General features: G+C 30.6%; 3 protein-coding genes across 8 annotated transcripts; 1 reads left to right on the top strand and 2 right to left on the bottom strand.

The window, feature by feature from the left end:
• Positions 1-134: 134 nt before the first annotated feature.
• LOC132951440 (protein arginine N-methyltransferase 3-like) lies at positions 135-4,621 on the top strand. The gene is made up of 8 exons (XM_061023250.1): positions 135-323; positions 480-813; positions 1,789-1,922; positions 1,993-2,181; positions 2,760-2,947; positions 3,022-3,248; positions 3,356-3,715; positions 4,389-4,621. The coding sequence occupies exons 2-8, from the start codon at positions 480-482 to the stop codon at positions 4,496-4,498; spliced, it is 1,542 nt and encodes a 513-aa protein (XP_060879233.1). The 5' UTR covers positions 135-323; the 3' UTR covers positions 4,499-4,621.
• LOC132951441 (alpha-N-acetylgalactosaminidase-like) lies at positions 4,150-8,272 on the bottom strand. 2 transcript variants are annotated; one of them, XM_061023252.1, is made up of 10 exons: positions 7,993-8,272; positions 7,715-7,904; positions 7,187-7,361; positions 5,980-6,154; positions 5,822-5,916; positions 5,589-5,750; positions 5,333-5,530; positions 5,063-5,227; positions 4,898-4,979; positions 4,150-4,741 (listed from the first exon to the last, which is right to left on the bottom strand). In XM_061023252.1, exons 2-10 carry the CDS (start codon positions 7,882-7,884, stop codon positions 4,662-4,664), a joined length of 1,302 nt encoding a protein of 433 aa, XP_060879235.1. In that variant the 5' UTR covers positions 7,885-7,904; positions 7,993-8,272; the 3' UTR covers positions 4,150-4,661. The 2 variants fall into 2 exon arrangements, with proteins under 2 accessions (XP_060879235.1, XP_060879234.1); XM_061023251.1 differs by having other exon boundaries at positions 7,981-8,269.
• Positions 8,273-12,445: 4,173 nt separating this feature from the next.
• Positions 12,446-23,748, bottom strand: LOC132950829 (alpha-N-acetylgalactosaminidase-like). Of its 5 annotated transcripts, none has more exons than XM_061022414.1 (11): positions 23,611-23,748; positions 22,927-22,991; positions 20,954-21,123; positions 19,040-19,214; positions 18,337-18,511; positions 17,560-17,654; positions 15,903-16,064; positions 15,502-15,699; positions 14,428-14,592; positions 13,414-13,498; positions 12,446-13,341 (listed from the first exon to the last, which is right to left on the bottom strand). In XM_061022414.1, exons 3-11 carry the CDS (start codon positions 21,109-21,111, stop codon positions 13,247-13,249), a joined length of 1,308 nt encoding a protein of 435 aa, XP_060878397.1. In that variant the 5' UTR covers positions 21,112-21,123; positions 22,927-22,991; positions 23,611-23,748; the 3' UTR covers positions 12,446-13,246. The 5 variants fall into 5 exon arrangements, with proteins under 5 accessions (XP_060878397.1, XP_060878398.1, XP_060878401.1 ...); XM_061022415.1 differs by having other exon boundaries at positions 22,927-23,053; positions 23,611-23,698; XM_061022418.1 differs by lacking the exon at positions 22,927-22,991 and having other exon boundaries at positions 23,611-23,693.
• Between the last annotated feature and the right edge of the window lie 397 nt (positions 23,749-24,145).

The raw sequence follows: 24,145 nt of genomic DNA, 5'->3' as shown, positions 1-24,145 counted from the left end.
TAACCACAATCAACTCGGAAAACCACTCTTTATACCACGACCACAGTATAATTTAAACTTTGACCAGGGTTTGCCACTTCATCTTATCTTTTTTCGGCTGTCCGTTATCACCACTCCACCACTTAATCAAGGTTAGGTTTGTTAATTTGTTATCCGAGTATCCGATAAAAACATGTTTTCAACTTTTGAATTTCGCGTTTGAAGTGTTTTAAAACTTTGATTCGGGTTCGTCATTCATAAATCGTGAGTCGTGGATTTGCAACAACAACAATAATTCCATCCATTTTCTACTGTCTAGATATATCACCGATGACCCTACAGTCGTAAGTTAAATTCAGCTGAACAATAACTTTTTTGAGATTAATTATCCGGTGGATTTTATTTATAAATTTAAGATGTTGTACACATCAGCTACATTATTGTGTTGAAATCGTCGTGTTTGATTATATTTAAGGGAAATTTTACGATTTAATTTTTAGATGTCTGTAGATTCAGATTCCGACCACAGTTTCGGTGACTGGGTGGAAAGTGGACCAGATAGTGTAAAATGTCTATTCTGTGAACTTTTGTATGATGATGTAGCAGAAGCAATAGCTCACTGTGCTAAGGACCATAATTTTGATTTTCCATTGGCAAAACGTAAGTATACCATGGATTTTTATTCATATATAAAATGCATCAACTACACAAGAACTCAGATACAAGAAGATGAAAATTTTAATCCTAGTACGCTGTTTGAGGATGACGCTCAGCCTTGGAATGATGATAAATATTTAACACCAGTTTTAAAAGATGATCCTTGGCTAATGATTGGTAAGATAAATTGCTTTTAATATAAAATTAAATTATTGAATCTATTGATGGATTCATGACAAGACTAGTTCATTAGGTACAATTTATGTGTATCATTATTCAGTACTAATGTTTATAATCAATGATAACATATATTTAACCAGATAACTGAATCTATAACTACAATTTAAATTATTCCAACAACAAATCCGTTACCAACACAAACAATAAATAATGAAAATTATGGATCAACATTAAAATACACTGAAATTAATGGAATAAACTTCAATAAAAACATTGTTTACCTATATAATAAAGAAACAAGTATCAGTAGGAATTTTATTAATATAAGAAATTGCACTAATTGAACACTATATATAAATTGTAAATATTAATGTAAATAAAAAAAGTCAAAATTGTAAACGTATTTATATGGTTATTGCACCAAGATAAAGATATTTTGACCATGAAAAAGTAAATTTGGGAAATATTGGTTCTATTGGTGGGTATGATAAAGGGAGTCCTTCAGCCTTCATTACTGGTAATACTTATTAAAAATAGAGGCATAACAAAAAATACTATGTGTGGCATAAGCAGGAAGGCAATTTTTGTCTTGGGTATATCACCGGCGGCAAATGACGCACACAACTGAAATAGCTAACTTCCCGCTTATGCCAGACAATATTCTATTGTGCTTGGAAAACAATGTTTTAGAACATTCAGAAAAAAATGCAATTTGCATTTAAATTCGTGTCTTACTCATGATACATACAAATAGGTTTTTTTTTTAATTTTGCTAAGTATTCTAAAATATTTATAATTTAATGATTCAATAGTAATATAGCATAGTCATAGTCATATAGTAATAACCAATAACTAATAAGTAATTCTAATAAATATTATTCAAACTTATTTTAAACATATTTATTATCATTGATATGTTAGGTATATTTCAAAGCTATCTTTATTATAAATTGTTTTGTTTTTATTTTTTAGATATTGATGATGTAGCTGAAGATGAAAAAGAATCGGAATCTGGTTATACTGTTAATTTCGAAAATAATCAGTTTACCTTGTCTTCTGAACATTTTAGCCATATACAAAATAAAATTCAAACAGTTACAAAACAGGTAAGGACAATAACTGCTCTATTTTTTTTTAAATTTTTTAATGAAATAATGTAAAATTTTAAATTTTCAGTTGGAATTAAAAGAGAAAGAACTTGCCGACGCATACAGTCAAATGCTTCAAATGAAGGATACACTAACAAAAGTGTTGTCTGCTCGGCCAGAAGAATCCATTAACACAGCATCTACTTTAAACTTAGAAGATGATCATGGCTATTTTGGTTCATATTCATCTGTTGACATCCATTATGAAATGCTCAAAGTAAATAATTAGTTACCAATTTATAGGACACAGCAATAATTAACTCATTCAACTCCCATGTCAACCCATAGTTGAAATGAGTAAATGGGCACCCATCATCGGTATCATGTAGTGGACATGCAGTAAACCTATCTTGTATTACGACTTTATTAAGGCAACTATAACCTATATCCGTACACATATGAAATCTTGTGTCGGGTATTTTAAGTATTGATTACTGTATAGTTTACGCATAGCAATCTGTGTAGATTACTGTGGTTGTGTAGTAGCCTATTCTACTAATTTTACACACAGCGACTAGTGCCTAAATGTTGAATCGGAGACGACGCCAATCGTGTTAAACTATTCAGAACTAAAAACTTCAATTTGTTCATCAAAATAACTTGAAAACTTGCATAAAAGTTAAAAATGTTTTAAGTCTTACAACTTCTCCTGAACATTTAAAGTGTATGAATAAATTTGTATCATGATAAAATTTATGTAGAAACTTTTAATTTCTTTAAAAAATAATAATTTTTTTTAAACTATTTAAATCTACCGAGCCATGGCTATTTAATAAATTAATTAATCATTTTTAGGATAAAGTTCGAACAGAAAGTTATTGCTCTGCTATATTACAGAACACACCTTCATTTAACGGTAAAACAGTATTAGATTTAGGCACAGGTAGTGGAATACTATCTATGTTTATGGCCAAAGCACAAGCAGCTAAAGTTTTTGCTGTTGATGAAGCTGATATACTATACAACGCTACAGACAATTTTAGGTATTAATCTTTAATAATCTTGTAAAAATAATACTAGATGGACAACAACATAGAATATGTGACTCAATTTTCAGAGAAAACGGTTTTGATGATGTCATTGTCTCAATCAAAGGAAGAATTGAGGATGTCAGTTTACCTGTTGAAAAAGTTGATGCCATTGTTTCTGAATGGATGGGATATTTTTTGTTATTTGAATCAATGTTAGATAGTTTGATATTTGCCCGTGACAAGTATTTAAATAAAAGTGGAATAATGTTGCCAAATGAATGTAACCTATTCATCTGTGGTGTGAGTGATACAGGTGAGAATAAATTCTAACTAGATTTAAGTATTTATCATTGTTTTGTATTAATAAATTGATAGTTAAAATTGTTCTTTAATTTTGTTATTTTTTTAAACAAATTACAGATAGATATGATGAAATATTGGGATTTTGGTCAGATGTATATGGTTTTCGTATGCCATCTTTAAGAACAGAAACATTAAATAAAGCACAAGTTGAAATTGTACCAGTTGACCGAATTGTTACTGACGAATATAAACTTTGCACATTTAATATGTATACATGTGATACAAATTCTACTAATTTTAAAGTAGAATTTAAACTTAATGTCACAAAAACATGCTCAATGACTAGTATAGTTGGGTACTTTGATTCGAGATTTGATAATAACAACACTGTGATATTATCAACAGCACCAAACTGTCCACCCACTCATTGGAAACAGACAGTATTTCTTCTACCAGATCCAATTCATGTGAATGAAGGTAATTTTTCAGTTCTTAATTTGAGGTTTGTTCAATATTATAAACCAATGCATTGGTTTGTAAGAATAGAGGTTCATACATTAACTGTAATATACAATCTGTATCAGTAGATACAATAAACATATGATAGCATATTATAGGCTAAGAGTAAAAAAAAAACAAACATGAATATATTTTAAGAAAGAAATCAACCGATGGTGACACTTTCAATTATTTAAAATTATTTGTAGTACACAAACTAAAAAAAATGCTTAACTTAAATCAAACTAAAGTTTAATTTCGGAGTAACTAATTTTTTTTTTTAATTACTCACATTAAATATGTTTATATTGTAAACAAATTTTTTCTAGTTCTTTTCATCAATAAGTTATTATTATTATTAATGTTAAACTGACATTAATATTAAACCTTTTAAAACAATAATAGCATTCCAATAGGTTTAAAAAATATTTATTAACTATAACATACAAATAATAGAACTATAAAATTATTAATTACTAAGGTAAATTTTTTCGATAAAAATTAACATTTCTAATTTTGTATAAAAAAAATTGTAATTATTTGACTTTCAATGATGGTCATAATTACAATATTTACAATATAATATGGTTGATATTGAATGATTCAAAACAATGAACCTACTTTTAATGCACATTGTAATTTACATTTATAGGTGATTTACTTGTTGGAGAATTCCAGTGTTCCAGAAATATAAAACAAGTAAGATCTTTAATTGTTACAATCAATATAAATAATAAAACCTATACTTATAATGTATCTTAGAGATTTGTAATTTTTTTTATTGACATAACATATTATTGAGCAAAATCTATGGCATATTTTTTGTTAATGCAATAAGTTATTACGCAAATAATATTATAAAAATATAAACCTTACAATCTAAAACTTATTTTTTATTTTTGTTTCCTTGGAATATTCTTATTTATTACACGAAGAACTGATTTTTGCTGTGATCTGTACATGGTTTGTTAGAATTTTCTATGTTAATTCGTAAGAAAACCACACCTATTAGATTTAAAAAAAATTGATTAATTTAATAATTTAACTAAATACATGTTTATGGATTTAATTTAAGGTTATGATTTATCATAATAATAATACAGTTAATTGTGTATGGTAGATAGAAAGTTTAAAAATATTTCAAAAATGATGTTCTATTACCTGAAGGAATAACTCGAACTTTAACTGGATTTTTTGAATTAAAAATACAAGAGGTTGTACTTTTTTCTTCTCCATAAAGGTTCTAAGAATCATACATTACAATCATATTATTAAACTGTTAATAGTTTATATAATAAAAGTTCTAAAGAAGATATTACAACTCACAATAATTGAATAGCCATTAGGGTTTTTTAGACCTAAGTCTTCTAATGTTATATTGTACGGATAAGGAGCTCCGTCGACACGGCGGCTTACAAATGCTACTGCATATGAATGGTATCCATCGTTGAAAGGTTCAACTGGTCGAGTCCAAATATCAATACCCTTGTCCTAATAAAATGTATTTATAATTACCTATTCAATTTAAATCTTATACCTACTAACTAGTTGTGACTAATGATATATATTGAAAATTTAATTTAAAATGAAATTTACCCTAAATACTCTAGTGCCTTGGATGCCAAGTTTGTCTTGATTGACTTCAATAACTTTTTTGTTTTGTAAAATGGCTTTAAAGTGTGGGTGTACTTCTGTTAATTTGTTTGACATCAGCAATGGAGCAGCCAATATTGCCCAGATGGCCATTTGTGTTTTACTTTGATCGTATGTTAATCCAAAGTTACCAATCAAAAGCTAAAAATGAAATTGTTTTTTATATATAATATAAACATTTTTTAAAAAAATTAACTACCATGTCTGGATCATTCCAGTGTCCAGGTCCAGCGTATTTTGCCCAAAATTCTTGTTTTTGAGCAAAATAGTCCGCTATTTTGATCATACTTTCCCATGAGTCATCAATATCATCGTAGTTACGCCAAAGATTGCAGTGTTTAGCCATTGATGCGTAGTCAATCTTTTGGTGAAATGTATGGTTTTTTTATTTATAGACAACAATGTAAAATATATAAACATTAAGATACTTACCAACATTCCCTTTTCTTCTTGATAAGCTGGCCAGCTACAAGAGTACACCATTGGTCTTCCGGTGCTATTTAAATACCTCCCGAATTCAGGGTAGCCTAAATGAATAGGTACGTATTTTATTTAAAACATAATCTTATATTATTTCAATGATTTTTTACCTTTGTCCATGTGTCTAACATTTGAATAACATCCATCTAGTTTGACATAGTCAACATCCCATTCTGCAAATGTTTTAGCATCCAGCTCTTCGTGTCCCAATACTCCAGGATAGCCTGCACATGTTTTAGTACCCCAGTCTTCATATAATCCAAACTTAAGGCCTTTAGAATGTACCTATTGACAATTGTCATAGTTATTAAGAGGATGTCAACTCACTATTTGTTTTGTTTCTGCAGTCACATATTCTGGCCACGCCCAACATGCCAAATTTGCGTTCAGAACCAATGTTGTGTTTATTAGCTTTAATATTAGAGTGAAATGACCTATTATCAAACTTAAATTAAAAAACATTTTCTATGTTTTATACATTAGCTTTTTTACGATAGTTCAATTTGTATACAAGTTATGAATTAGGTATGTAAAATATTACAATTTAAAAATGATCAAATATCGCAATAAAATTTAACTATGGTAAAAAAGCCAGTGTAAAAGCGTCGAAAATATTCTTAACTTAGATAATAGGATATGATAGTTAACAATAATAGTACTTATTAAATTTGAGTGCAGAAGAAATTATTCTTAAGAATACCTAACGGCTAACAATTAACATTAATAGCAGTACCAAGTATTATTTGAATTTAGGTAAATTGCCACCCGTCAGTTTTTAGGGATAGCGGACAATTATTGTCAATTATACGCATGCGTCTATTCTCGCCAATAAAACATCATGATTTATGACATTCATATTGTGGTATTATGTTAATCTTTCCTTTTTTTTTTTAATACCAGTAAGATCAAGTTGAGGAATCTACTATCTTGTACCTATTAAATTTTCAAGCTTTTTGGTATATTTAAATTAAACATTTTATGAATTTTGATGTTGAAAACGGATTAAAACTTAATATATTTATTTTAGATCCTATAAACAACTTATTCCATTTATACAACACTTTTGGAGATAGCATATGTTTTAAAAGTTTGGAATCTCAATTTATTTTTAAAGTCCTTTCAGCGTAAATTCATCGATCGGTATTCAGTGTGTTGGAATGAAAGTGAATTTTTTTGCATGAAAATCAGTCCTATTCGAACCCCTTAAAATTAAATTTTAAAATGTCCTACTGGGTGGCAAATTTACTATTTTGCGAGTAGTATTTTACCGAATATCGTATTACCAAACCTAACCCATTATTCTGTGGTATTACTCACATAGTCCGATAACGCTTTAATACCGCTTGGGAACCTTATTTTGTCGGCTTGTAATTTTCCATCTGCCGATCTGTTCTTGGCCAACCAACAGTCATCCACGATGACATAATTATAACCCAATTCAGAGTAGCCTTCGCTAACCAATAAATCTGCTGCTTTCATGAACAATTGTTCGCTGAAAAGTATGTATAACAATTTTTAATAAAAAAGGAAAAATACCAGTAATACGAATTTCATTTAAACTGTAAATGGTATTTTGAATATTCAATACCAAAATTCAAACATTTTTTAAAAAGTATTCCACACAATATTAGGAAATAAAAATACAGATTGTCAAACAACTTAAAAATCACCATTATGAACATTTTTTTACAAAATTACATGTATATTTCAAAACTATTGATATGTACCTATATAAGCCTTAAATTTTCTTTTGATAAGTACAAAATTGACTAAATAATTGGACCGCTTAAACGGAGTTTACCCCCATTCACCACCCCATATGGTTTTAACGAATTTGATACTGACTTGACACAATCGTCGGGGTACGTTTCACAATCCGTGATGCACCTGTATCGCTGCCACGCGAGCCATCCCATCGGTGGCGTAAGAGCGAGCCCGTTATCGAGCCCGTCGATCCCTTGTACTACCATGATGATCAAACAGCAAATCCATTGTACCACTGTGGCGACGATCATCCTGACAGACGCCTTTCCACCTTTATATCAACGCTCATAATATAATCCAGCGAAGACGTTTTTTTCTACTGTTTTGTTTATAAGAAAAAAATTTACCTGTATACTCACGTTCCCTGGTTACCGTCGCACGTCGTTGCCAAAAATGTACAGCTGTATAGTAAGCGTCCAACTGAATATATTACTCGACGTCCCGCTCGTTTTGACGACTGAGGACGATTGTGTATTACAGATACTATTATAGTATAATACAATATTGTTGTACAATTATTTATTTCGACGAGTGGTCGGCACAGTGTTATGTGTACAATACTCGTTATTATAACACACTAAACGAGTCCCACCAGATTCGACCGGTTTTTTCAACACACTATTGTCTGTCACCACTGATTGGGAGACACTTATTTTAAACATTATGTAAAAGTAAAACTCTTATACTGCTCGTGCGCGCGCATGCACAACATATCACTATTGTACAAAATGTTTCGAAATCGACGTACCTATTGAAAATTGAAGCCATAACTACAGAACATAAAAACATGTTAGAGGCTAGAGCCTTGTGTTCGTAGTCAGTGTCACAACTAGCAGGGGGCTATGGGGGCTTAATTTTAAATATAGCCCCCCTATAGTTTATTTTATGTTAATAGTTTTTTTAGGAGGGCTATACTGCTGTAGCCCCCCAAAATTTTAACCCTAGTTGTGCCATAGACATATTTAAAGATAATCCTTTATTTTTTTTATTATTCGACCGACAGCGAAACTCGTAAAACTATAAAAGTAAACGACGACCAGCTGCAGCAGCATTACAAATCTTAACTATGTACTATTTATACTATTTTTTGTCGTCATAGGTATTTAAAAAAAAATAAAAAATAACTAGTATTTTATAATATATATAGTACTTATATGAGTGTAGGACACTATATAATAATAGTATACCATGCTAGCGATTCTTGAATTTTGAGCTATATGACAGTTAACGGTCACAAACTAACGTTGCGCCGATAGCACCTTGACTGTGACAAACTGACAAATTATCATAAAAGATAAATTTTTATTTATACGTCTACCGCACCGCCCTAAAAGATTAGTAAAATACTTAGTAAAATATAATAACCCAGTGGTTTTATGACTGAGGACTGATAGTAAAATGAATATTGAATATTAATAATGCCTATACACGAACTGTCCTGCTATTTGCTAAATGGGGAATTATAATTGAAATTATTAAAGCTGTTGATAGTCTCAACACTCAGACAGTCGATTGCCATACACCATTGATAATTGTACAATGCATTGAGATTTTTTTTTACCGACTCAGTGATCTCAACTCCTAAATAGTCACTTTTTGGGTGATTGTACAATACATGATTGTGAACCCCTGTCCTTATTTATGCTATATGCATTATGAGATATAGTAATAGTGTAGTGTTATGTAAACAGGCAGAGTGACATGGTCTGAGGGAATTCGCTGTGTGGACAGTTTCGAGCCCGAGCGAGCCCCTACCGTGTCTCGATGTCTGTGTAATAAAGCAGTGCAGTACTGTCAGAGCATCGTGCAAACCTTTGTTATTTCTTAAGTCTAATAGCTATTCTGTTCAACCAAAGTCTTTTAAGTTGATTATTTTAATAAAGTATAGTGATAACTCAAAACCACGTATTTATTAATTGACGAACAAACTCGGTTGTGGAGACGTTCATAACAACATACTCAATCGTAATAGTAACTTTTTAAATTTTTGAATTAAGTCCAAAAAGTCACTTTTAATCGTATAAATACATTTAGTTTTTGGATTTTTTTTTCAAAATGTGTATTTTTGCATGCTTAATATGATGATTAAAATTCAGTCTAACTTTCTTTGGAAGTTATGGTTAAAAACATTGAAATGCTCAATTTTTCCAAAAATCGTGTTGTTAAGAGGACGTTGCACCCGCATATGTTGTCTCCGTCTTACACGTGTACGACATACCAAATTTTACGCTCAGCAGATCACGTTTAGCCCCGTTAATTTTAAAATTAGAGTGAATTGACCTCTTGTAAAATTTAAAGTTAAGAATGTTATCTAGGCCCTAGGGCATCTCATCGGCTTTTTGTTATATTTCAGTTTTAAAGTGAATTATGAGTATTTAAAAATTGTAAATTGTTTATACATCTTTCAATGCTCATAACTCGATTTCAAATTAAAATTTAACAAAAAGCCGATGAGATGCCCTAGATACCATTCTTAAATTTAAATTTTATAAGAGGTCAATTCACTCTAATTTTAAAATTAACGGGGCCAAACGTGATCTGTTGAGCGTAAAATTTGCTATGTCGTACACGTGTAAGACGGAGACAACAGGTGCGGGTGAGACGTCCTCTTAAGTTTAAAATACTAAAAATTGACATTTTGGAATATTTTTGTTTTGTAAATGTTAGTTTTTTCATGTTTAAAACATTTTGGTGAATTCAAGGGGATTATCTATTGTACTAAAGGCTCAGTCAAACAGAAAGCGGTCTGCCCGCGCGGGCACTGTAAAATAATACAACCGACCGCTGCCCGCCGCGGTCAGCGTACCCGTAGACCATGGCAGCCCGCTCTCTGTTTGACCGAGCCTTTACTGTTAAGTAAATATATGGTTGATGAATTAATATATTGACTTTTTGGACTTTTTCGATTAGGTACGTAATAACATAGAAAAGTTTTTGGTGAAATCATAACTGACTAATCTTTTTTGGTTTGGAAGTAAGAGGTTAAAATATCGAGCAAAATCCAGTTGCGTATCTAGGAATTTTTATGAAGGGGAGGGGGCTCATCAGTTACATATTATAACATTACAAAAAAAACCTATAATAACTGTAAAATTAGTGTTTAAAACATCTATATTTAAAAATTAAGTACCTATATTTTATATTTTTATTCATGACTATATTATATAATATATAATAATATGTAGTACCTACCTAAAGTATCGAAATATGATTATTATATAACTCTGTTTAAAACTCTTAAGACAATTTTTTATACTTATAGCTTATTAATATTCTATTTGATGCAACTTAAAATATGTGCATCTATTTGGGTCGGTGTATGATTTTGCACATGCTGAATTGCTGACACGTGTAATAAATAATATATGGTCGATTTCTACTGCGATTATTAATCGCCGATTATAAACGAACGAGCGTTGAATGCGTTGCAAGTCAATTCATTTGGATTCTACTTATAATAATTTGTAAGTGATTAAAAAATTATTAATTAATAAATTTCCTTTTTTTGATTATCTTGTTGTTTTTTATTGCATATTTTTAGTGCATATTTAAGGTAATATTATAGCGCATATTTATGCAATTTTAAGTGCTATAAAATTGCAACCCTGGTTATTACTGTACAGTGACGTACACAGGAGCAGGGTTCTAGGGTTCTGACCCCCCCCCCGACATTTCTTCCTTTTACAAAAAAATTTTATTTACCATCGTTTCAATACACAGATTCGATCAATTGTTGGTCATTTTTAATAGATATAAATATATTGTTAAATATTATGACAAAAACGTCAATAATTATAGTTTCAGTTTTTTTTTTGGCTGATTTAGAACATTGCTAAACGTCTACCATAATTCGTCGATTATTACCACGTTAATTACGACCCGAAGAGGCTCCATAGATGACCAGGTGTCCAGGTTAAACACTCGAATGTTCTAAATGTTGAGTAAATTTGAGACTAACTATAATATTTGTTATAACCAATTATACATAAACATTTACTGTTTAGCAAGAAATAATATATATTATTTACTCTGCTAAAACCCTAACTTAACTAAAATCCTGCGTACGCAGGTACGCTACTGTAATACTATATATATAGCTTACATTATAATATAACAGTACTTATAACTTTCTGATAAATGATTAATCGAAATATTTACATTGCAGGGTTATACATTAATAATTATTATAGCCATTTGGCATGATACTATTTTTTAACGGTTATAATGGTAATTAATATTGTTATGTAGGTACTCATGTATTAACTGTTTTTTATTTTATACATCTTTTTCCAATTATATCTTTTAGTTTTTACTAAAGTATATTTCTAGTTACGTTGCTTGTAGAATGTAGAATGATAATTTCTAAGAAATTAAAAAAAAATATATTTATTTTTTTTGTAACGAGAAAGTAACATAGTTACTTTTCTATTTGAAAAGTAAAGTAATAATTCCATTGCAATTTTATTTGAGTAACGAGTAAACTCATTTAATTACTTGTTTATAGTAACTTACCCAACACTAGTTAGTAGTTATATATAGGACATAGGTACTTATAAGTTATAACTATTTACCTATGTGTATAGACGTATAGTTTGTCCATAGGCAGGTGAATATATTTTGAATTTTTTTATTCATTTACACCGACGCGATTTAAACAGCATCATAGAATTATTATCAAACAACAACTTCTTATATTGAATTTAGACAATATTGTGTAAGCAGTTAAGTCGGCCCTTCTATATCACATTCACCAATACTATATTATAATTATTTAGGTTTTTATAAGAATATCTCAGGTAGGTTACTACGTGGTTATCAACCATTAAAAATGTCTTTATATTTATTCTACTTACGAGTATATTATAATCGTATCGTTTATTCACTGCATTATTATATCGTATAGCCCTATAGGTGGGTACATTAATGATACAAGGTGATTCTTTTATCACGAAACACTCATTATTTCAAAAAATATCAATATTATTGAAAATATTTTTTTACATATAGTTTCAAGTTGTTAAAAACAACTTTTTTAATTATAAAATCATTTTTTTTAAGTTTTTACCTTTTTGAATGACAACATAGAGTTTTAATTTCATATTCCAAATTGAATAATTTCTAAGTATTTTGATACATAAAAATCGAATTTAGGACGAGTAGTTTATGAATTATAACTTATAAGTTATAAGTATTAAAAGTTTAGACTAGTGGTGTTTGTAGTGGACAACATTTTGCGGGTAACCCCGTACCACTCCACTCCGCCCATCTAAACTTTAAATACAGACTTATAACTCACTAACTACTCGCCCTAAATTCGATTTTTACTAATCAAAATACTTAGAAAAATATTCTGCTTTGGAATATGAAATTAAAACTCTATGTTGTCATTCAAAAAAGTAAAAACTTAAAAAAATTATAAGGATAAAAAATATTTAAAAATATTATTTTTAATAATAAAAACGTTGTTTTTTTAACAACTTGAAACTATGTAAACAAAATTTTCAAAAACATTAATACTTTTTGAAATAAGGAGTGTTTCATGATAAAATTATCACCCTGTATAGTATATAGTAATAGTTTAAGTAAACTTATATCATGTTTTTAAAACTGGATTTATGTAAATGTTACGGTTTTGTTGAGTGCGCCGTTATAAATATCATCTCCGGGCAACTTGGTCGGTATAACATCGAACCGCAAGAACACAACACCTGATTTAAATAAATATATAATAATATTATAAATAATAAACACGTATACAGGTTTATGGTTTATTATTTTACCTGACGGAATAACGCGTACGCAGACTACAGTCTTTGGCAGGGCGAAATGTATGGTTACATTTGAGCTCGGCTTATCAAACAAATTCTATAACAGTTAAATAAATACATAAATATATTAAAGTATAAGGTGACACTGTGCCAGTCTTAAAAAAAGACATAATAGGATAATGAACCTAAATCCCCCCCTCCGTATAATTATTCCACTACTTTAGGGTAAGTAGTTATTAATTTATTATAGGTATTATAGGTACATAAGACATAAGACACCAGCTAACCTACACGTAATAAGTCATATTGTTCTAGCTACCTAGGTACCTATATACAATATAATATTATAATATATTATAAACTAAATTATTATTTTCTCAAAGAGTGTTAATGATTTTGGAAATATAATTTGATGTAATTAAAAAACAATATCGCTACTACAGGAACAGAAATATCCCACTGTTTTTTCCGATTTGTATGTTCTGTAATTCTCAAAAAATATTCCGCCTCAGAAGTTCTGCAGAATATGAAATAAAAATGAAAATTTATGCTGTCATTCAAAATAGTAAGAAACTTATAAAATTTGTATTGAATAATATTGCTGATATAATTAATGTTTACAGTGTTATAAAATACCACATAGAATTTCACTTTCAATTAAAATGCGTATATTAATATGCATTATGTTCAATGCCGTAAAAATCATAGGTTAGAGTTCTGGGGCCCGCCGGTTCGAATGACCCATAGCCGTCGATAAATGTTTTTTTTTTATTTTCTCATTTTTTTAATTTATAATAATTTTATTATTGTCTTGTATTTAATTTCATATAGAAAACAGGGAGGCCAATACACATTTGTTCGCACCTGGGTCTTTGGATCTATAGTTACGGCACTGATTATATTATAGTGTAGTATTATAGTATACACACAACACACTAGGTATGCAGTATAGGGTGCAGAATGCTAATGTAGTAATGTGTAAGTAAAAAACTAACCGTCAATATGATATTAACTAGTAATAATTACCTTAATTGTGTAACCGAAGTGATGCTTCAGTCCTAAGTCTTCCAAAGTTATTTTGTACGGAGTGGGAGCGCCATCCTCGCGGCGACTCACAAACGCCACCGCGTAAGAATAATTTCCATGATGAACCGGTTCGACTGGTCGGGTCCAAATGTCAATACCCTTATCCTGAAATACAGTAACATTATAACTGCACATTTTATTTTATATAATAATAACACTTATATTATTTATTAAGCTTTAGCCTTTAAGAGGATGTCACACTGACACACTCGCATGTGTTGTCTCCGTCTTACAAATGTAGAACAAAGCAAAAACTGTTTTGCGCGGGACAACTTTTATCTTTCTGTGTTTGTAGTAGTGGCTCCAAAATTTTTGAAAGTATAGGGTGGAAAATTATCTATGCAACAGCGTGCCCATATTTTAGATAACATAAATACAATAAAAGTTATTTGCTTCTAAACATTTGGTTTTTTGTTTTTTTCATTTGCTTATAAAATATTATTGGATAGTGTTATTAAAAAAAAGAGTAAGCTGTTGCACGGATAAGGTTCTTCGCTACGTGTTGTGAAAATTTGGTAGTTCTACAACAAATATGGTTCGAGAAAAGTTGTCCCGCGCAAAATAGTTTTTGCTATGTTGTACATTTGTAAGACGGAGACAACACATGCGGGTGTGACATCCTCTTGATCATTTGCTCATAGGTGGAGATCGGGGGGGGGGGGGAGCTTAAGGGGGCTTTCAAAATATTATTTTTGGGTATTTCCTGACACGAATATATTTCTTAAATTTTTTCTTAATCATATAATTTTCACAATTGTTTTCATAATATTATGTTTAAGTAGTATTATTATTTTTTTTGTCTGGTCTTCCTGTTACACTGACACTGTATTTATATATATGTATATATTATATATAATATTTTGTTACAATATGGTGGTTATAGTAAATAATAAATATATTAATTACACCATTATTGTATTGTATATTATATACTACTATACTATTGTATAGTTGTGTACACTGTACATTAGTGCAGTATATTTACATATTTTATAGGTTTTTATAAGAACTTACTCTAAACACTCGAGTGCCTTGTATTCCTAGGGCGTCTTGACTGATCTTTATGACTTCTTTGTTCTGTAAGATTTCTTTGGACTTCGGGCATACGCTAGACAAATTGTTGGACATCAACAGGGGAGCGGCCAACACGGCCCAGATGGCCATTTGCGATTTGCTTTGGTCGAACGACAGGCCAAAGTTGCCGATCAAGAGCTGCAAAAAGAAAAGCATATTATAGGTACCTATATGGGCTATGATTATACTGTGCTCGTCTACTCGGCAATGATAATATACAATATAAACTCGGACGTAATAATGCGTATAATACAAATATAATATAAGTATTTATCATATATAAACAGAGCATTTTAACACCGTCATTACTATTATAATATTATAGAGCATGTCGAACTTGCCATGTCTGGATCGTTCCAGTGTCCGGGTCCCGCGTACTGAGCCCAGAACTCTTGTTTCATCGCGAAGTAATCGCTAATGGCTGTTACACTGGTCCACGAGTCGTCAATGTCCCCGTAGTTTCGCCACAAATTACAATGTTTAGCCATCAACGCGTAATTAATCTGCACTTGACGGGAATTACAGTAGTTGACGATTGATTTATCGCGTGATGATATGAAAATTATAAAATCAAAATTAAAAACAGAGAAAACTCAAATAATACCGAATATAGGTGTGGGTTAGTATTATTTTCGACAGTATCTTCGACAGTATATTTAACAATTGCACAAGAGTATAAAAGACTATATTATATATTCATATCAATGGGTGAATCATGGATGCTTTCAAACTGAAGACTTATCATTGAACACTGTAAGCAATGATATTATGATAACTCTGAGGCCTTTGAGGATGGAGAACATGATGCAAAACATAATATGAAAGATGACACTATTGTCGACGAAGCGAAAATAACACCCAAAGAAGTACCTATTGCCGTTATTGAACCTGCAGCTGTGAGCATTTTGTCTCTATATAAAAGTGATGCAGTTTCACTGACATTGGTTCAGTCTAACACTCTAACTTTAAGGACCAAATTGCAATACAAGAAACAAAAACTAACTTAAATTTCTGATTTTTTTTCACATTTTTAATACATAAATGTAAAATATTAATATTATCTAAATTATATTATATAAATACTAAATATTAATAAAAAATATGATAAATAATATGTATATTAGATAATATATAATATGTATAATATACCTATTAATAAGCCAATTGGCAACTAAATTTGGTAGACTAATGTACATAATAAAATTCATTTTTCCGAATAGAAGTGTCCGCTATTCAAAAGTTTTAATGTATATAATTTTGTAATGATTTTTTTTTATCTATTCACTGTTGTTATTATAAAAACAGCTAATAAATTGGCTACTATAAAAAAATATTATAATAATTATAACAATTCGTCAATTTGTTTATAGGTAGAAAATAAAAAGAGTTAAACCGGGATTGGGTAAGTTTTATTTTAGAAAAAATCACAGTAGTCGATAAAATAACATTATGTAGGTATATATTATTGTATAAGCAATATCGCGGGGTTATAAATAAATCTTCCACCTATGGTCCCACCCCAAAATGTACCATCTGCATTAGATTTTCAATCCCAAGTGCGGTACTGCATTAGAATTTTGAATAAATTTACATTGGATTTTCCTAAATAAATCACTCATAACATAAAAGGACAGTAATATCATGTAAGAATAACATCCCTTCAAACTCGAGTGATGCCCTTTCCCAACGATCACTGCATAATATATATTAGTTATATTACCTATATAATATGTTTAGTACAATTTTACCAAAACATAAATATATAACAACTTGCACTTAAAAGTATAATACTTATCAAAATATTGCATTTGACATTATGTACAATGTACATACCTATTATAATATTATGTGTTATATTATCTACACTATTGTATTACGTAATACAGTAGGTAAAGTATTTTCGCACGTACAAAAATATAATACAATATAGTCATTTATCTCGTCTGCACACCTCATCAGAACCACAAATCACATTAATTTGCAAATAATCACACTTACACGCATACCCTTATCTTCTTGGTATGCCGGCCAGCTGCATGAGTACACCATTGGCCTTCCCGTTTGGTTTAGATGGTGCCCAAATTCGACGTAACCTGTTGACGCGTAAGCTAGTTATTGTTAGTTTGTCATTTAAACGCCGAAAATTAAAAACTATTATCCAAGTACAATAATGAAAATAAGAGAGAGTTGGTTTTAATAGAGCGGCAAAATGTATGTTTAACCGATCGCCTATAAGTATAGAAGTTATAGATGGGTCTGAGTGTATCAATAAATTATATATTTTTATTGCAGGTATGATGTTGCATGAGATAACTAATCTTATGAGTTATGACATTTTATTTTTCGTTTTTCGTGTTAAGGAAGTGTACCTAATCATAGTTTATAGTACTAGGTATATTCATTGTTCGTATAGAAAAATATCTTATCGTTATAATACGTATAAGTTTAGAACCTTTTGCGGCCTATCATACCTACAGTCCTAGACATCTATACTCCTTTTCAAAAGAGAATATACCGCTTTCGCGCATGTCGAATGATTCGATTGGCCCGTCGAGAACCACGTGATCACGCAAACGATGGGAAATCGGTGGGGAATGCGCGCCGCTGGACATAAATTGGTCGCCGACCGGTATATTCTCTTTTGAAAAGAAGTATAGTCGGTGAAATCGCGACATTGTGAATATATTTTTTAATGCTAAATCACTGAACTGAATTCATTTCAGTGACATATAATATGAATACATAATATAATAATATGTATATAAACAATCTTGCCTCTGTCCATGTCCCTGACGTTCGAATAACATCCGTCTAGTTTTACGTAATCGACTTCCCATTCTGCGAACTGTTTGGCGTCCATTTCTTCCTTACCCCGCACGCCCGGGTAACCAGCGCATGTTTTCTCGCCCCAGTCTTGATACAAACCGAATTTCAATCCTTTCGAGTGCACCTGTAGCAGTGTGAGTGTAAACAAGCAATATTAAACCAAGTCAATTTGTTTTGTATACCTAAATGCGTGTTAATTCTGTATAAATTATAGTGTTTACAGACCAAGTTAAGGGGCAAAATATTTTGAAAAAAGTTATTACGTTCCAAATTCGTTTAATCAAAAAAATATTGATATTTTAAAAAATTCTAAAAAATAAACCACGCTTTACTTAGATAAATGTTTTTACTATCAAAATTTTTCTTATAATCAGATTCACAAATTGGTTATTTTGAATATACCTACCCAACAAAATTTAAATCAACATTTTTATTATTTTTTATTTTCAGTGTTAAAAAATAAAAATAAATTTTTTGTATAATATATGTGTAGAGCAAGTGACTGTAAATTATAAAGAAAGAAATAATATTGATTAGAACAAAAGTTATTCCAAAAGTCAGTTCTAACTGTTACACCCTGCTATGCGTATTATATGGTTGGCGGTTGCATTATAATAAGAAAGCATCGGTGAATTGATTTATCTAAGCTTACGTAGTCAGACAGTGCTTTGATACCGCTCGGGAACCTCGTCTTGTCGGCTTCCAATTTCCCGTCGGCCGATCTGTTCTTGGCCAACCAACAGTCGTCCACGATTACATATTTGTATCCCGCGTCTGCGTAGCCTTCGCTGACCAACAAATCAGCCGCTTTCATAAACAGCTTTTCACTATACAATATTATAATTTAATATTGAACACAGAACACAAAATCATTAAGTACCTCATAATTATTATAATACCAATCTCGTCTCAATACTTATTACATTTCATAATACAAAATAAAAGCAATAGGATGTCATAGCTCCGTAAGAATAAATAAAATAAAATTTCAAGACGCACTCATAAAAATCAATAATCTAACTAAAAGTCACTGGCAAGACATGTGGGAAGAGACTTAAAATACAAATAAACAAATACAAAGAAATCAAAACATCAACCACCCCGTGGAAATCCCCCTCACCCTCATCCAGGCACGAAGAAGTAGTTGTTATCACAAGGACTTGGATTGGACACTTGCGCATCATAACAAAAGAACACCGCTCGATCTGCGAAGTCTGTGACAAAAAACTGACCATAAGACTCATCACACTAGAATGCCCCAAGTTCAACAGCTCCAGACAAATTCTCGAAAACACATAAACGATGCAACAAGCACTTGGTGAGAAAAAATCCAAAAATATATACAATTTTTCAAAAACATAGGTTTACCCAAAAAAAAAATAAATATTTTACAACTCCCTCAACTGTTAAACATGATGTATCCCAATAGTCTTAAGACCAATATGTAATTATTACATGTTAATGACGAATGACCCCAGAAGTTGAAGCCTTATCAAACCAATAAAAAAAAAATACATAAATAATTCTCTATTTATTAGATAAAGGCTTCGAACAAAGTGTCTAATGTTAGTTTAAAATATACTAGGTTTATTTTTTTAGGTTATATTTAAAAAAAAATGGGATTCGTAGATCAGTTGCCGGTTTGTATACTTTTATATACGCTTTATTTTATATATAATAATATAATATGTATAATTATATATTTATATATTATGGTACCCGCCGGCCGGTATACCCTGCGGTGATACAGACCATTGCCGGGGTTTCTGTCGGTCATTTTCTAAGGAGTAAGAATTAGGCAAATTATGTGGCAGTACAACCGGGCCATGCCAATGTGTGTGAGTGTAAATTAACATATTTAGTGTGTGTGGGCACACACCACAGTGTATGTCAAAGCGTCGCGACCAGTATCCACATTCTAAGGACCGGCGTTCTCGCACTCGCAGGCATAATTTGTCAGTATATTAAATTAGAAAAAAGTATACGGTTACTTTTCGAGTAAAAACATACTTCGGCTGTGACGAAGTCGTGAGACTTACGTTGGTGCGATTTTGATTCTGTAACAATCCCAACAATAATTATTAACACGTCCTCTAAAGAACGTTCGAAGAATTGTTTAGAAATATTAATTTCTTCAATACATATTATATGGTTGAACAAAAATGTTGTAAATATTATAATATCGTGAAAAATTCAAACTTTAAAAAAAAAAGCCCCGACCGTTCTCTTGAGGAGATGTTAAGAAATGTTATTATTTTTACAGCATCAAAATCGAACCATATCTAAAGTCTCACAATCTTGTCACAGCGGAGGGTCTAAAAACGATTTCTTTTTTGACCAACTGGAACCATCTTAAAGTAATGAATTTTCTTCTTTGTTATATTTTGAAAATTCACTGCGCTGCTGGGAGGTTTACGGTGCTAACTTGGTCAGCATTGCAATACACGCGATAATCAAGCATAATGGTAAATAAAAAATGAAGTATTTTACGAATTTAATAGTCGTTACTATCGTCGGGTACAGTGCAGTATACACAATAATATATTCACAATATTCACATAGATACCTGACACATTCGTCTGGATACGTTTCGCAGTCCGTGATGCACCTGTACCTCTGCCACGCGAGCCATCCCATCGGCGGCGTCAAAGCCAACCCGTTGTCGAGGCCAGTGACCCCGACGGCAAGTCCCGCGACCGTCACCGCAATCAAAAAATTCAACATAGTGTCCGGAGTCTGTGTATAATAAACACCATACTTAATATTATTATTTTAAACTTCGTAACATCCTGTAAAAGTATATCGTACCTATTACCTACTTACCAGCTTTTATAATATTACGATATAATATTAACGTATAAAAACGTTGAAATCGTATAGCGTGCGTTATGTGAACGTTCGTTTGACTTTAAACAACGAATGAGCAATAGCCATATAGGTATTATACATTTATAATTACCATCTATTTATATGATAATTCATTAATATAAAAAAAAAATAATTATAATGGGGTTTTCCGTGTGGACTATATGATACACACGACTCGGCGCGAAAAACTAAAAATTGAGATTTAGAAAACTTGATTAACGCTTAACCTATGATGCCATCTAAACTATAATATATGTATGTGTCGAACTCAATTTACACACAATGCCAATGTGATATAAATACTATGGATTTTCGGCTTGCATTATTCCGGTAAGCGATAACCATAAGTTCATAACTATAAGTTCCTATGGTTTACTGGCATAATCAATAGGAAAATATTCAGAGTCGTGTCAATGGGAGGGGGGGTAAATGAGGCAAGTTCCATAGGGTGCGGAAAATGTTTAAATATGCATTTTTAATTAGGATGCCGATGAAGTTAACACAGGACTGTACACATCTGCATTACACGGATACACGTCAGTTGATCGTAAACAATTTACCGAAAATTATTGTTCGCAATATTACAATTTACCGCACGGCAATTGATTGCAAAATAACAGTTTCAGTAATAATTTTAATTTGAATACATATTTAATTTGAATAAATTTGGCACAACTCTGGTAGTCTGGTTACATGTATGCTAAAAAATATATTTTTTCGTCTTAGATTAAAAATGTTTAAAAAATGTTGGTAGGTATATAAAAATGAAACAAATTAAACTTAAAATTTAAAATTATAATATGTAATATTTTTTTATGTAAATAAATAATATTTGTACATTTAATCGAATACAAAAAAAATAATAATAAATCATCAAGGTAGGTATATATAATAATGAAAAACACTAAAAATTAAACTTCAATTGAAAATTATAGGCAATTATTCCACGAAGGAAATCTTCAATATTTGTATTATTGTTATAATTGGTAAATATTATTTTCATTTTAGCTGCTCTAGCCAAGTATTTTTTTTTTTTGGGGGGGGGGGGGGGTTGTTGCTCCCTACATATTATTCAATTTTTAATCTGTTCATGCGCTCTCTTCTTTTTTTAATGCGTCTATAGATCGGCAAATTGAAGGAAGCATACCATTTATATACTATATATTTAATATGTAAATATACTAGGAATAACGTTGAAATATCACAACCCGTGTGATAGCTGAGTAAAAATGGGGGGGGGGGGGGGTATCGCTGAAAATGTTCCGTCACAAGCTAATTATCACATTCGCTCATCAAATTTAAATTTTGCTGAGTTGTAATTATTAATATATGTGATTCAGCTATGTTTGGGATCAATTATTGTCGCGCGGTCAATTGCTTACGATAAATTGACGGTACACCGCATTACACACCTATAGTGTATAAAGTATAACACACTAACTTACACAGGGTGCATTATACGAATAATATAGTCAATAGATAATCGATCACTATCCAGGTGCCTGATGTTGGCACAGCCTCGTGGCTATTTTTAATAAATAATATGTATGGGTATACGTATAATTAAAACATTAAAGAAACTATTCTACCCAAATTAATAAATACCTACCTATACCTATATTATTAGTTTTAATTATTTATAAAATTAAATAAATATTTAAAAAGACTTACGTTTAGGAATTCAGATGATCACCTTCTTAGCCCTTAGGTAGTAAACTTTGTAATGACGTGTCAAACTAAAAAATATGGTAAAAAAGGCTTAAGCTATCGGTAGCTACTGTATTCTTCACTCTGTAAACTGAATAGTATAGCGTAAATATACTTATACCAACACGCTTAGATAGTTAATAATGCATATTAGACAACTATGGAATCATAAGAAAATCTTTTATTAAACCCTTATAGGTATTTGAGTTTTTTTCATCCAAATTCAAGATTACTACCTATTTTAAAGGTAAGTATTAAAAGTATCGTAATTTATAATTGTCCTTCAATATTGTGATAAATCATTAATTCACATTACGTATAAATTATAACATAAAATAAGTAACTCGATCGTTTTATGTCAGGTTTCTAACAGTAATACCATTTTTTTCTAATAGAAATCCATCTATAAGTATACATAATATATTATAGTAGCTACTAGGTAGAGTACTATAGGTACTTATATCATTTTAATATTATTAATATTGAGCAGTCGTTATAGAAATTATAGAGTCAATTATATTATGTAAAATAACTCAATTTTTATTTACGTATACCTATACTATAATATAGGTAGTAGTTAGGTACGTCCTATCTAATGTTGTACTTCACCTTAATAATATTATGCTAAAAAAATATATAGGTACTCACGAAAAATTATAATATTAGAACATTTATATAGGTGTGTAGGTAAACGGTTACCTACTCTTGAAGTGAACACAGCGATACAAGAGTTGTACTTACCGATGCGTTGGTTTTTATAATAATAAAACTTCAACTGGTTTTGTTGATAAATTTGAATATTCTTGCCATGTCCTGTGGCTTAAAAAAACCCGTTGCGTGAAATCTCATTACTACAACAATACCACTGACAATAATTTAACAATATTCGCTTGATGAAAATATAAAAACTAATTAGCATTTCTATTCAAAATCACGTTGTTATTATATTATTACTTAAATAATTGCGTTTACCTATATAGCTACAATAATGATACTACTTACCTATACAACCACATAGGTATTAACCTACCTATACCATGTATAAATGTACTATAATTTAAACTTTGAAGTGTATAGGTCGTAGATATATGGTATACCGTGTACCTACATATTTTCTTAAAACCTTAATTTAGTATTGTAATTAGGCACATTAAACGGTATGTGGTTATAATAACATAATACG

Source organism: Metopolophium dirhodum, chromosome 8 (assembly GCF_019925205.1).
Source record: "Metopolophium dirhodum isolate CAU chromosome 8, ASM1992520v1, whole genome shotgun sequence".
Taxonomy (NCBI): domain Eukaryota; kingdom Metazoa; phylum Arthropoda; class Insecta; order Hemiptera; family Aphididae; genus Metopolophium; species Metopolophium dirhodum.
The sequence above is the reverse complement of the archived record's forward strand: the minus strand, read 5'-3'. Positions and strand labels throughout refer to the sequence as shown.

Coding starts and splice junctions, on each gene's coding strand:
- LOC132951440 (XM_061023250.1), top strand. CDS start 480: ATGTCTGTAGATTCAGATTCCGACCACAGTTTCGGTGACTGGGTGGAA. Junction 814..1,788: donor TGATCCTTGGCTAATGATTG/GTAAGATAAATT, acceptor TTTATTTTTTAG/ATATTGATGATGTAGCTGAA. Junction 2,948..3,021: donor AACGCTACAGACAATTTTAG/GTATTAATCTTT, acceptor CTCAATTTTCAG/AGAAAACGGTTTTGATGATG.
- LOC132951441 (XM_061023252.1), bottom strand. CDS start 7,884: ATGATCGTCGCCACAGTGGTACAATGGATTTGCTGTTTGATCATCATG. Junction 6,155..7,186: donor TTAAAGCGTTATCGGACTAT/GTGAGTAATACC, acceptor AATTGTCAATAG/GTACATTCTAAAGGCCTTAA. Junction 5,917..5,979: donor TGTTAGACACATGGACAAAG/GTAAAAAATCAT, acceptor CTATTCATTTAG/GCTACCCTGAATTCGGGAGG.
- LOC132950829 (XM_061022414.1), bottom strand. CDS start 21,111: ATGTTGAATTTTTTGATTGCGGTGACGGTCGCGGGACTTGCCGTCGGG. Junction 18,512..19,039: donor TCAAAGCACTGTCTGACTAC/GTAAGCTTAGAT, acceptor ACACTGCTACAG/GTGCACTCGAAAGGATTGAA. Junction 14,593..15,501: donor AAGGCACTCGAGTGTTTAGA/GTAAGTTCTTAT, acceptor ACTGTATTTCAG/GATAAGGGTATTGACATTTG.